Here is a 13,974-nt window from a genome sequence, read left to right as displayed (position 1 = left end):
ATAAACACTCAGTTGCCATTTTACTGGGGACATCTAACTAAAACAGAACCTTAAGTTCTTCCTATATGAAGGCTCAAATAAGTTATGTAAATCTTCGTGATATTTTTGGCATGTGACTGTCCATAGAGATGTTTGTGTTATGTAGCTTGCTCTTTTTGAGATCAGCCAAATGACACAAACACAACTGTTCATTAGGCGCATCCCATAAAATGGGAACTGAGTTTATGTCTTTGCATTTGTTGCTTTAAAACACTCAACATTGCAAAAGACAAGTTAAAGACAGCAAAAGCAAGTTTGCACATTGACCTTTTGGTCCTCTAACAGGTGTGTCCCCTGCTGTCCCTCACCCCTCTTTCCTTGCCTACTCACAGATCTCCGAAACCAGCCCTTCCTGCGAGCTGACGCCTTGATCCGGAGCGGTTGGAAAAGACCCTAAACCACTTATCCATCACTTATACTCCCTTCCCTTTATAACCCTTCTCCGTGTCCCAATGGTCCATCTCAACCCCCGAGGCTGCAGATCACCAAAAGAAAAGAAATAAAAGACTCCAAACGGAGAACAGGACAGAGCTCTTGTTTTGGCTGGGTAATTTATTTATTTATGGAGGCCCTTTATAGCCACTTTCAAATGAAGCAGACATCATTACAGAAGCACAATGGGAGTTGCTCCTCTGGCTTTCTCTGCTGAAAACCAGACCTGACTGAGGATGGCATCTGCTTTCACTAACAAGTACCTGCCAGTGGATCTTATCATGGACATTCCCAGAACCTGTTTATTTCCAAAGGTGATCCAGTTGTGGCAGGGCTCAGACTGAGAGGCAGCCAAGAAAAGTTGCCAACTCTGCTGCTGGTGGTATCACACCTGTCTATAAGACACTCACAAAATCTTCCTCCAAACAACAGGGAAGATTTGATGTCATAGTCAGACATTTGTATACTGAATAATGTTGCACCAAGTCTTCACAGTACATTCAATCAAGTCTTAATTATTTTTGATTGTACCCTGGAGGAAATACAGCCACCTTTAGGGGCTTCTTTTGGACTAGCTAGCCAAACCAAATTGTCGCAGATGCCTTTCGTTTAAGAAGTGCCTTTTTTGTAAACAGTGTTATTTCATGTTTTTCAGCCATAACTGTCAATTTCAAGTCTTTCATTTGTAGGATAGTACTTTTTAAATTCCTTATGCTATAACATAAGCCTTATACAACAATACTGATGATATGCAAGACGAATCCAAAGGTGCATAACACCTGAAAGATAAATACTTTTATTTACCTCTTAGTGCATTTCAAGTCAGAACAGCTCACATGAGAATCTTCATGTCTCCGGTGGCTTGTCAAGTGGTTCAAAACTGAATGTTACAGTATGCACCTTGACAACACTTCCCGTCACACCTCAAGTGACATTTTAGAAGTGACATTTGTAGGAATAGGACTCCACATGGGCTGCTGTTGAGGGACATACGTGATGACCTGCTAGAAATGTGCTAAATTGATTAAAGGTGTTTCAAGCTTTTTTTAAAACCATTAAAATGTTTCTTCCTAACAGATTTTGACCTACATTGGCACAAAGGGAGTGATGAATACTTACACTACTTAATTTGGCTCAAGATTGTATGAGACACTATTCTTGTTAAGTGGACGTTTATATTAATATGCATTCAAATCAAGAAATGTACTTTGTAAAATATGCCTTCCTCATTATTGTCTATTGACTGAAAGATGACACTTCCTGTAAAATAAACATGAATTAAATTGTTATTACTGTTCAAGGTCATGAAAACAAAATATGTTTTTTCTTCCATTAAGCAACATTCAAACAAGGAATTTCTACATGTTGCTGCTTTATTTCTTCATTCTTTAAAGATAACTGGTACTAATTTCTGATGTGTTTCCCCTCCACCTCTCCAAATGACAGACAGGGCCATCATACATTTCAACTATAAAAATCCATTTAATTTCTTATATCAAAAAGAAATGGAATCATAACAAAACAATCAGAACCACAAATATGTGGGTTTTGGCCACCAAAAGAAATCCTCCAACTGAAACATGATTGCTCCAATATACATGGTCATTTGAAATTTTAACAGAGCAAAATGTTTTTAAGGTAAAAAAAAAAAGGAATGTGATGAATACTGTTAATATGAGAGGGTTGAAGACAGTTTTCTCTGGGTCGAGGATGTGTGACAGCACCATGCAGTGTGATATGGCAGGTATGGCTGATAAAAGCAGCGTGCTGAGCAGTGAAAAACAGAGACCAACACTGTCAAGACTAAAAACCAGGCTGACAGATAGATGGTTAGCAGCAAAGCAAAAGAAAAAGTATTTTAAAAAGTTTAAAAAGAAAGATCATCAGGAAGCTGAACAGTCTCCTTCCTGGGAATGCACTTAATGAGCATTAACCTAAATTACATGCAAGTACAGACGGAGGAAAGAAATAAAAAAAAAAAAAAGAATTTTTAATCTCCCACAGAAGTTTGTACCATCAATAGGTCTTTCTGTCCCTTCCTGAAAAGTATGTTTACAATCAAAAGACGTTGAACAAAAGCTAAATGCAACCATTCTCTGCTAATAATTGGTCATCGATTTGTTTTCAGTGAATTCACAGACGCTCGCCTCCACTCCCATAGAGAATATTCTGAAGCAGTTTCATAGCTCCTGTCCAGAGTGCCCTGCAGTAAGCTAAACCAAGGCCACGGAAATCCATCCCAGACTTTTCATCCTGGAATGTGGACTTAATTACAATCATCTTCATGCACTCGCGCACTGCCATTGACTCATTCATTGCTGACAAAAAGTATGTCAATTACACAATGATTAAAAAAAAAAAACAAATAAAAAAAAATCCATAAAAGGTTAAAAAGTACAGACTGCTATTTGTTACTGATGTTTGTATTCCTGGGTATAATTTCAAGACACTTTGTTAATAGGTTCATATATATGGAAATATATAACTTTAGTCTGTGCAAGGAGGTAAAAGACAATCACTTGAATGTAGTTGCTGAGTCCTTCATGTTTACATGTGCAGTTAATCGTCGCATTCCTGTGAGTCTTGGTCTCTCCGTAGACCACCAGCAGCGAACATACATGTGCACAGAAAGTGGAATGACTGAGCTGAACCAGCATCCAGGAAGCATTCATAGTGAGCACTGACACTTCTCTCTTTTATGAACATAAGACTTGGCAACTTTTTCTAGGATGGAGCAATACTCTCTTTTCTCCTATACAATTCATACAAAAATAATAATAATAATAAAAAAATTGTTCCACAACCATTTGTTTCTCTCTATCTTTTACATTTGCACAGAGGTAGTGGCTATATGTGTAAGAGAGGAGGGAGAGTTGTGAGGAGGTGAGCGAAATTAAAAAGAATTGAATGAATGTCTATAAAATGGTTCCTTTTCCATCACCAGAGATTTTTTTTGTTTTGTCAAAGAACAAAATATAATACTGCAATCACTTAAAAAAGTAGTTCTTCATTTATACATTTTATACAGTGTTCTTGCTTTTTTTTCCTTTTTCTTTTGTTGCTTTTCTTTTCAGTCGGTAAAGGCATAATATGAGAGAGCTTGTTGGCTCAGCACTGGTTTAGGAAAGGCAGGGCAATGATGTCAGAGTTCAATCCAAGCTGAGCTCTATGCCAGTGGGTCACTCATGTCCTCGTCACCCTGGGAGAGAAGCTCCTTCTTTTCGTCTGTGCTGGCCAGAGAGTTGCGGCTGTTGTGGGCACCCATGTACAGGGTGGCATACACTGGGTTGGTGAAGTTGGTGGGCTGCAGGGCAAAAAAAAAAAAAAAACAAACAAAAAAAAAACAAAAGAAGAAAAAAAGACAGTGTGATTTAGTATTAGAAATTGCACAGATCTGTAAATGTGAATGATTTATAGCATTTTGTAGATATAAAAAAAAGGTCAATTTGCAGCAGAAACCCTGGGCTGGAGAATTGGAGAATTAGTGCCACCAGATGTACAAACTTTAATATTCAGCTTACATTATTTTGACGAGAACTTGGCTCACTTTACTTAAGTAAAGGCTTGTTTCTCTATACTGCGATGATAGACCAGTGTCACAAGGTTTTTTTTTATGTAAGGCCTAACCAAACTGTAAATATAACCAGAGTAAATAACAACAGTCAGAGATCAGAAACTAAAACAAGCTGTAACAAAGCATTGGACAGATGAAGCAGATGTAACACATTTAGCATCAGGGTAAAATGATGTCTGGAAAGAGAGATCACATATTGATAGATTGACTCCCTTTATGCCTCTTTCTCAAAAGGGAGAAAGGATGTACAAACACAAAAATTGTAGAAGAGACACATTTCAAAAGCTTCTTTCTCCTCCTCCTCCTTCTAATAGCAAACTTCATTCAATAGCATTTATCAGCTAATTTTATCCAAAGCACAAAGTTTTTTTATCTTTTTGCAGGAACAACAGAAATGCTTTACTTTGGATGATCAAAACTGGAGCTCTACCAGAGCCAATTTCGACTAAATAGTGTTGTCAGAAAAACCTATCTTTAAAAAAAAAACCCAAAAAACAAAAACAAAAAAACAGAAAATATCTTCATGGCTAAACATGTAAAGATTAGTTTTTGGGAGCTAGGTATGGCCTTAGTTGTGTTACCTTGTCTGGGTCCAAAGCAAAGTCTGAATCTAGAAGCTCCCCAGCATCATCATCAGGATCTCCTTCATAGATTTTATATGCTGGGTTCCCAATCTCAACATTCATGGCTCCATTTGTCATTCGGTGATGCTGGAAGCCCTTTGCACTGCAAAGAGACATAACCAGCAATTGACCATCTGTGCCATAGATTACAACAAAACAAACATATAGTCTTTTACTATTTGGAGAAAAATTAAAAACAAACAAGTCAGAGGGGCTGAAAAAGTTTCAGAAGTAAATCCAGGTACTGACTTAGTACCATCTACACACAGTCGACACAACCAAGACAACATATCAAAGGTTGTCAAATGAGTCTTTTGTCAAAAGACCATTTGATCAAACCTATCGTTTGTACAACAGCATGTCTATAATGGGGAATGCTGGAATTGCAAATATTTGGCTCTTTGCAACCATATTTTTCATAAATGCACAATTGTACATTTTAGTTTGCAAGCACATGGCACGAGCCTAACATTTACACATAATAACATGAAAAGGTATGGAGACAACGTTTTAACTTAAGCTAAGTTGAGTTTATTTAGGAGAATCCTTAAGGGAAGTAAACAAGAAATGGCAGGCAAGGACAAACCAACCAACAGAATGCACAAAGGGACAGACAAGAAGCATTGCAAATTTGCTTGTATATTAGGAAAAGGACGGGAGAGGATTTGTGGGTCAGCGGGTGAATTATTTAACCCTATCAAGTTACCGCGAGCACTGAGAACGAGATTTGCCCGGGCACAGAAACCTGGGAGACAGGAAATAGATGGTTATCAAAATGTAAGAAAGAGAAACAGAGAGAGAGAGCGAGAGAGGAGAGAGGGGGGGATAGAAAAGGAGTGAGGATCAGATGAAAGATGGATGTTTCAAATTTAAAGAAAAGAGGTCAGGAATATCTGAAATCAAGTCTCACCCGCGCATTCTCCGCTTGTACCACAAGATGGCACCGACCACCAGCAGTGCCAGCAGCAGCAGCAGAAGTACTGGGATGGTGATGGAGGCGGTACCTGAGAGTGAGCAGATAAACTCAGCAACAGGAGCAAAGTGCACATTTTAATGACTGTTGTCTTTGTCAGGACTGGTGTGACTTACTACTACTTCTACTTGAAGCAACCTCACATCTGTATCCCATCCATCCAGCAGGACACCTAGACACAGTAGTAGAGTTACAAACTGAGAGCTTGTAGGAAAGATGAACTGTGTGATTAGTTGGGGCTGCGAAGGGCAAAGTATCTTACCTGCACTGAGGCAGCAGTGTGCGAGAGTCAACTGAACATTGTCCATGCATGCAGTAGTCCAAACAGGTGTAGCAGCTGGGCTGGGTCTGACCATTGGGACAGCTAGACATGCAGATAAAGTGTATTAATCAGCACGTTCACATCCTCACTATAGCAGACTATACTAAAGTAAAAACAAATAGTAAACTAATATTCACAAATCCAAGTAGAATTAATTTTGCTCAAAACTTCACAGTGCTCTTACCTGCATGAGATTTCCCCTGAGTTTGGCCTCAAGCACTTGCCCACTCCACAGAACTGACACTTGTCCAGCTCACACTGGTGTCCCATATACTGAGAGTGACACTTACATAGTTTGGTGCCATTGGAAGTTTGTAAGCAGGTTCCACTGTTTTGGCAGAAATCTTCACATTTACCTGAGGATGGGAGGAAAGAGAGGGCTGAAGAATAGTACTGCAGTTGCTTCTATCAAAGCAGTTAGTGTGACCACAAGGTAACTGAAGGGTAGGACTGGATTTACATCTGAAATGGAGATAAGAAGTCTCCTGTTGTCAGGATTTTTATTTTGGCTGGACATGGAGTTCATGGGTATTGGGGTGATTAGAGTGATAAGAGATTTACTCATACAATCATTATTGTGGGCCAGAAGTAGTATTTTTACTATTGTTAGTTAACTGGTTTGTGACTGGATGGCAACAAAAGTATTGGTTTTCTTTAAGTGCTTTGTATCTATGCTTCTAAATGTTATTTATTCAATACTTGCTTGATCACATGATCTGCTGTTTTAGATGTTGTACTGCATGTGTGGTAGTGCATAGGTTTTTCCTCAGTTTTTTGTAATAGTCTCACTTCTGTTTGCTGTATTGATTACACGCTGCACATCAGCTGTTTTTCGTCTGCAGGATCTTGTCACTGTTTGAAAAGACTACAAGGCTGAAACTTGTTCATTCTTGTAGCAACACAATATTAAATCTATCAGAACATCTTTGTGCTGGTTTGATTCTTGGGCTCATCGAGGTTTAGTGATATTTTAAAAAGGCTCAGAATTCACACAGTTTTTTATGCACAATCTCAAAACCTTAAATATAATTAAAAGATTTTATTCCTAGAAGAAATTTACTAATGTAAAACTGAGCTGTAGGAGCATCTGAAAGTGCTGTCACTTACTGTACTGGCACTGGTCTCCCCGATACTGTGGCGGGCAGCTGCAGGTTGGTTGGTTGCCCATGTTGACAGAGCAGTTGCCTCCATTCAGGCAGTAGTCCTGGCAAGTGTGCAGGTTACAATTGGGTCCCGTGAAGCCCTTAGGGCATCTGCAAGTTGGTGCACCTGCAGCACAAATAAAATATGAATTACATTCGTATCATAGACAAATAAACCAAAGAGCACAGGTGCAATTTCTTCTTTGCCCGATTAAATGACAAATGTCATGTGTGTCCTGTTTAACACATGACAAAAGTACAAAACACTAAAATATGGGGAAAACCACTTGGTTCATGTCTTATCTGCAGATGCAGCCTTTTAGTGTAAGTAAGTTTATTTCGAGCACACATTAGTGTGCAATTGTTGTTAATAGATACTCCAAATAGTTATTCATAGAACCAGGAAGAACTGTGAAAAATTAAACTGACTAAACATTTAGAGGAAATAAAACGTTTTTCTGCAGCTATAATCACAAGCCTATAATACATGCCAGAGTAGAATTACCTTGATCCCTGGCATTGCATATTATTTTTAACTTTATATCCTACTATTTAGAGACAATTTTACAACAATGAAAAAGTTCACACTCTTATATTAACTTAATAGAAATTCTTTAAAATTGCAGCATTGTGCAGCTGAGGATATTTGAAGCATTGTTTATTTAGTCATAAAATAAAATACTTTACAAGGTGAAACTTTGGCCTCATGAAGACACAAATGTTCAAGTTAAAAGCTCAAATGACTAGTCTAGAGAAAATTGCCATTAAACATTACAGTATCATTAGAAGTTATGTAATCAAAGAGCAATTTATTCTGTGGGTACCCTGACTCAGGCTGTTGATGTATTTCAGCCTGGACTGAAAAAAAGGACACAAAAACTACCAAGAGATAGACATTCAACCTGGCTGAAAATAATAACAAAGAATAACTGTACCTGTATGAGAAGCAGTGCAGGTACCCCCATTCTTGCAAAAGTCTCTGCACTGGTTGATTTCACATCGCTCGCCAGTGTAGCTGGGCTGACAGCGGCACTTGGCCACCTGACGGGCGTTGAGGAAGCAGCTCCCGCCGTTCTGACATTGAATACTGCAGGGTCCTGAGGGTGGAGCTGTGGAGTGGGATGTGCCTTTTAAATGCTGCATCTAAGGTGGCGGTTGTTGTGGAAGTGCAGCTACGTGTGTGTGTGTGTGTGTGTGTGTGTAGACTTACAAAACGGTGACTGGGTGGGGCTCGTTCTCTCCACACATGTGCCATTGTCAGCGACATAGTTATTTGGGCAGGTGCAAACTGGTCCACTGGGGCTGAGAAGACACAGCCACTCGCACTTTTTCTTGTCACATGGGTTAGTCACTGGGAAAGAGAGAAATGAGACTCCAGGTGACAAAAAAATCTACAGTTTCTATAAATGTGTTCACTTTCAGTAATAACTACATTAATAATTCCATGCAGATTATAAATAAAAACACATATTTGGAGAAGTGAAACTGTATATTTGAGACTCACTCTCAGGCTGCTTGTAACGGTGGTACAACACTATGTCAGTGGCATGATTGATGCCTGTGGTGAGATTCTCCATAGGGCCTTTCCCAAACTTGTTGACACGGAAGACAAAGTTGTTCATGTATGTGACTCCATATATGTAGTCCTCAAAGATGTCTATGCTGAAGGGATGGAGCAGGTCTAGAAATATATGCAGGCGCTCTGTTAATGTCATTATTTTAGACTTTTTAGTTTTATACGGATCTGAAGGGTGCAGAAAGAACTCAACTGTTTTTGATGCTAGAGACAGCGATGACTGGATCATTGCCATCCAGACGAACACTGCCAATGACTGAGAGTTTAGCATCAGCCCAGTAAAGACGCTCGTTGAAGTAGTCCACTGCCAAACCTGAAACCAGAAAACATGGAAATGTGAATGTAAAGTATGGAGTGGTTGGCAAAGGGCATCTGTGATCACCTTTATTTTAAAAATGAAAGGTTCTAGTAAATTGGTTCTTATAGAGTCCAGACCTGTAGGCCACTGGATGTTCTCATGGACTAAAGTTTGTCTCAGAGTGCCATCCATCGCAGCAGTCTCAATTTTAGGATGGTTTCCCCAGTCTGCCCAGTACATGGTCCTGTGAGGAAGCAAGATACATTTCCAAAACACATGAGAACAAAAGAGACCTGAGAGAAAAGTATTTGTTTTGGAGATCCAAACAGTATCGCCCTCTCTTACCCTCTCTGTGGGTCCACTACAATAGCATAAGGCTCATCTATCATGCCAGAGATGAGAGTCTTGCAATGCTGGCCTGACATCTGAGCCACTTCAATTACATCTCGACCTGAGTCGGTCCAGTACAGGTTACCTGCCACCCAATCCACAGCTATGCCACGGGGCATCTTCAGCTCCTTGATCTGGATGAAAGCAGAAAGGCATGTATGTAATGTATGTATGCATGTTTATGTAATCTTGTGAGTGATGTTTCTGCACATATCTGATCAGCATTACCTGCAGGTTGGTAATCCTGCCTTCGCTCTGGCGTCTGTTTCGGTGAGAGTTTGTGGAAGGTAATGCTGTGGATGGCTCGGGGAGTTCATAAGATGAGATGCGGCCGGTGTGCCAATTGGTCCAGAAGATGCGGTTTGTCTTGACATGAAGATCCATAGCATCGATGCGTACACTGGCATCGCCCTGGAAGGTTTGCTCGTAACGCCAGTGCTGCATACCAGGGTCCAAGCTCCGGATTTCATTGTCATCAGCTATATAGAGAATTTGTCCACTGCTGTTCCTGTCTGAAAGGTAGAGGAAAAAGTCACAATGTTCATTCAAAAATGAGTTTTAGATAAGAGCCTTACAAAGACAGGCAGCTTATAAAGAAGAAGGAGGTCTGGTCCTCACTGTCAGCCTTGCAGGTGTTATGGATCCTGGTAAAATACTTATGGCAGCTGCATTTATAGGAGCCTTTGGTGTTGTTACAGATTTGAGAACACACTCCAAACTGAAGACACTCATTCTTATCTGGAAAATGGGAGAGAAAAAAGGAAAATATTATCGGCTGTGAAGTGTAAACATTCAAATCGCAAACATTTGCCCCAACTTATTATAAGTCACTGTTTCCTGTAGGTACCTCCACAGGTGTGGTGTCCTATCTTCTCAAAACCTGGTTTGCAGGAGCAGAAGGAGTCTGTGCCATTGGTGACGCAGTGGGCCTCGTCTCCGTCGCCACACTGTGTCCTGTTATTCCGACAGTCATTCAGCTTTGTGTCTGCAATCAATCACACAATTAAAAAGATGAGTTGGCGAAGTCAAAGAACAATATTTCAGACCTTAGATTTGCAGCCAGTACAAAAAGGCACCTGTCTTGCACTTGATTTCATCAGAGCCATAGTCTTCACAATCATTGAAGAAGTTACAGCGCAGAGTAGAGCTGATGCATCGACCATTAGAGCACAAGAACTCATCCTTTTCACATGTGGGAGTACCTGGAGCAGCCTCTGTAGATGCAAACAGACATGTCAACAATCATTATGATCCAAGATAAATAAGAAAAGCATTTATATTAATAAAATTATATTTGGACACCACCACAACTTACCGCAGTTCAGTTCATCTGAGTTGTCACCACAGTTATCAACACCATCACACCTCTTTGACATTTGTAAACACACACGGTCATTTTGGCAGCGGAACACTCTGGTGGGTGGACACAGGAACTTTCCTGAAAGACAAGGATAAGTCAAGAGTAAGCAAAAGGTAGAGGAAAGAAATCAGGTCAGGAGGGAAAATAAAGACTGATAAACATTTATGGGATTTGCTAGAAAAACTTACTGCATGCTTCTGGATTCTCATCAGAATTGTCTCCACAATCATCCTCTCCATCACACTTCCAGGCGTGTGGTTTACACAGAGTATTGTTACACTGGAGCTCATCCACAGGGCAGTGACGCTCAGCTGAGAAGCGGAAAAACCAGGAAGAGGTTTTTATTACCGTCAAATGTGGCTCAACTAGCGAATGACAATTCATAGTCGCACTGTTTTCCTGTTTTCATTAATCAGTTCATTTATTCATTTCAACAAACAGATGCTTACCAGCACCACCACAGTTCTCCTCGTCGCTGCCGTCCATGCAGTCAGGGTCGGCGTCACATCGCCAGCGGATTGGAATACAGTGTCCGTTCTTACACTGGAACTGGTCGTTGTCACACTTCAGATCACAGCCATGCTAGAGACGCATTATAACACACAGACACAGAGTCAGATGCCATTCTTTCAAATAAATAACAAATTAAATGACTTGAGTAGATTTCTTTAAATTGAATTAATCAGTCTAAATGTTAGGAGTGAAAAACATTTAGGTTATTTAAGAAAGCTACAAACTTTTCTTTTAGATTTTTTTGCTCTATTTGTGAATTCTTTCTTGAACTTTAATGCACCAAACACAGGTGACAGCTATGAAGCCTATTTGTCATGATTTTTTGACACAATCACATACATATAATATAATATTTATTCTGTTATATTAGTATATTTAATGGGGATGGTACACATTAAAAAGCAGTGCTACAGATATATAAGAGACCAGTTTGACTATAACATTAGGGTTTAGATAAATTGTGTGCATCCACAAACTCTTAAATTGGTGTTAATTAAATCATGAAAATCTATTATAGATTATTTATGGTAAATTTGATCTATCCAAGTTTTCCTTCTTATCTGAAGAGAAAAAGTTGTAGCAGGAAATGTTTTGGTTAATATGCCAAAATCATGATGGGACAAAATGAAATGGGACTGATACAAGCACACACAGGCATATTAAAATTTTAATAAAACCCATAACAAAACAAAACCTCAGTACCTCGTCAGATCCATCAGCACAGTCGTGATCTCCATCACACTTCCATCTCCCAGCAATACAGCGGCCATTTTTGCAGGCAAACTCACTTTCTGAACATTGTCGAGGCACTACAGGAGAAGAAGAGGCTCATGTCACTGAAAATACTCATATTGTTTAAACATGCTGCACAAAACACAAGACAAGACTAACAGATACAGGGGAGACTGTACATATTTCAGGGGTGACGTGTGAGAGAGAAAGCAAAATTTTCCCAAAGTTTGAATTAATATGTTAGAATTACAAGATGCATGTTGTGACAGAAAACAGTACTACAATATTCCCAGATTAATAGATTTACAGCTCAGCTTGCAGACTCTCACATGTCAATAGAGATTACAGAGGGGATATGAACACAACAATGAAGTGTAATAAAGAGACAGAGAGGTGACACCGAGTATGTGAGGGGAAATAACTCACCTCTGGCTCATACCAACGGGACAGTATAAAATGAAACATATTAGATGAGGTGAGATGCTTCAGAAATGACAGTGAATGGACAGTGAATATACACTTAACAAGTCTGTCTACATGTTAGAGGTTAAATGGAGAAAAATGATTATGTTAGCAGTGGGCAAGGCAGGAACATGAGAGTGATGTGGACAAAATGTACTTGAAGATGTAAGCAGTTTGAAAGACGGAGAGAATGCTGCAAAACCAAAACAACACCTACTACATTTGTCTTCATCAGAGTTGTCTCCACAGTCATTGTCATAGTCACACTGCCAGCGTCCTGGTACGCAGCGGTTATTCTTACATCTGAACTGGTAAGGCTCACATGTTCTCTCAGCTGTCCAAATCACATGAAACACAATCGTCAACGAAAGAGCAATAACTTGACATCGCAGTCTCAGCACATCAGATACACTCATCTCGTTACAGGGCAATTCTTACCACACTCTTCTTTTGGTTCATCTGACGCGTCACCACAGTCATCCTCGCCATCGCACTTCCAGCGAGCAGGAATGCAACGTCCTGAGTCTTTGCATCGAAATTCGTCTACACCACAAGTCATCTGGGCTGGAAAGGGAGACATTTGGGGACAGTTACACTTTGGATAACTTAAAAAAAAAAAACAAAGCAACCCGGAACAATATAACAGGAGCCTTACTGCAGTTGGCAGGTTCATCAGATCCGTCCACACAGTCGTTGTCCCGGTCACACACCCAGAGGCGGGGTATGCAGCGTTTGGTGATAGCACACTGGAACTGGGTGGGTGCACATGTAACCTCAGCTATGGGAAGACATAACACCCTTATAGTTACTGTGTAATGTAAGCAGAGACAGATGAGAAGAGGGTGGACACTCACGGCAGTCCTTTTCATCCTCCCCTTCTCCACAGTTGTCCTGGCCGTTACAACGGAAGATGCCTGGGATGCAGCGGTTTGGATGGGAACACTTGAACTGGCTGGGCAGGCAAACATGAATATCTGGGAAAGCAAATTTGATGCTAATCAGTCATGAACAATAAACATGTATAGTCAGAAAACATGCAAGACAGAATTATCCAAGGAATGTATACTTTTATAAATGTGCATAAAAAGAAAAACATACCACAGTTGGCCTCGTCTGAATTGTCCTGGCAGTCATTGTCTCCATCACAGATGTATGCAGGGTTGGTACAGATCAGACCAGTGCTACACTGAAACTGTCCTGGCCTGCATTTGAACGTTGCTATGGGAAAAAAAAAAAAAAAAAAAAGTCAGTTTTGTCAGGATTGTGCTGAACTTCAAAAAGTATCTCATGCCACTTTACATAAATGTGATAATATATATATATATATATATATATATATATATATATATATATATATATATATATATATCTTTAAATTAACTTTAAGACTTACGGCAGTCTGCTGGCTCATCTGATCGGTCGCCACAGTCATCCTCAGTGTCACATTTCCACCAGAAAGGAATGCACTTGTCATTCTTGCACACAAACTACAACAAGGAGAGAAATGAAATAAAGTGGGGACTGAGCCAGAGCCTCAT

At 39.8% G+C, this 13,974-nt stretch overlaps 2 protein-coding genes across 7 annotated transcripts in view; one reads left to right on the top strand and one right to left on the bottom strand.

Moving 5' to 3' along the window:
- The window catches only part of fmnl3 (formin-like 3), a 30,755-nt gene extending 27,918 nt beyond the window's left edge, over positions 1–2,837 (top strand). For 4 of the 5 annotated variants that reach the window (XM_042003402.1, XM_042003400.1, XM_042003401.1 and 1 more), the window contains one exon: positions 372–2,837. Coding sequence is in view for 1 of the 5 variants with exons in the window: in XM_042003400.1 (XP_041859334.1) it covers positions 372–436 (65 nt within the window). In the remaining 4 variants the exon portion in view is untranslated. The remainder of the gene's footprint in view (positions 1–371) is intronic. The other variant, XM_042003399.1, reaches the window with a different exon arrangement.
- The window catches only part of LOC121651306 (low-density lipoprotein receptor-related protein 1-like), an 81,895-nt gene continuing 69,858 nt past the window's right edge, over positions 1,938–13,974 (bottom strand). For both annotated transcript variants that reach the window (XM_042003396.1, XM_042003395.1), the window contains 27 exons: positions 13,830–13,923; positions 13,535–13,654; positions 13,291–13,410; positions 13,092–13,214; positions 12,875–13,000; positions 12,654–12,770; positions 11,945–12,051; positions 11,179–11,311; positions 10,918–11,040; positions 10,685–10,807; positions 10,446–10,583; positions 10,217–10,354; positions 9,988–10,107; positions 9,598–9,881; positions 9,325–9,503; positions 9,117–9,223; positions 8,875–8,994; positions 8,610–8,786; positions 8,316–8,456; positions 8,041–8,214; positions 7,071–7,232; positions 6,148–6,319; positions 5,904–6,005; positions 5,758–5,813; positions 5,579–5,672; positions 4,627–4,771; positions 1,938–3,775 (listed from right to left, as the gene is read on the bottom strand). In XM_042003396.1, the coding sequence (XP_041859330.1) occupies positions 3,638–3,775; positions 4,627–4,771; positions 5,579–5,672; positions 5,758–5,813; positions 5,904–6,005; positions 6,148–6,319; positions 7,071–7,232; positions 8,041–8,214; positions 8,316–8,456; positions 8,610–8,786; positions 8,875–8,994; positions 9,117–9,223; positions 9,325–9,503; positions 9,598–9,881; positions 9,988–10,107; positions 10,217–10,354; positions 10,446–10,583; positions 10,685–10,807; positions 10,918–11,040; positions 11,179–11,311; positions 11,945–12,051; positions 12,654–12,770; positions 12,875–13,000; positions 13,092–13,214; positions 13,291–13,410; positions 13,535–13,654; positions 13,830–13,923 (3,633 nt within the window). In that variant the 3' untranslated portion in view covers positions 1,938–3,637. The remainder of the gene's footprint in view (positions 3,776–4,626; positions 4,772–5,578; positions 5,673–5,757; positions 5,814–5,903; positions 6,006–6,147; positions 6,320–7,070; positions 7,233–8,040; positions 8,215–8,315; positions 8,457–8,609; positions 8,787–8,874; positions 8,995–9,116; positions 9,224–9,324; positions 9,504–9,597; positions 9,882–9,987; positions 10,108–10,216; positions 10,355–10,445; positions 10,584–10,684; positions 10,808–10,917; positions 11,041–11,178; positions 11,312–11,944; positions 12,052–12,653; positions 12,771–12,874; positions 13,001–13,091; positions 13,215–13,290; positions 13,411–13,534; positions 13,655–13,829; positions 13,924–13,974) is intronic.

This window comes from Melanotaenia boesemani, chromosome 13 (genome assembly GCF_017639745.1).
Source record: "Melanotaenia boesemani isolate fMelBoe1 chromosome 13, fMelBoe1.pri, whole genome shotgun sequence".
Classification (NCBI taxonomy): domain Eukaryota; kingdom Metazoa; phylum Chordata; class Actinopteri; order Atheriniformes; family Melanotaeniidae; genus Melanotaenia; species Melanotaenia boesemani.
Note: the sequence above shows the minus strand (reverse complement) of the source record. Positions and strands in the feature narration are given on the sequence as shown.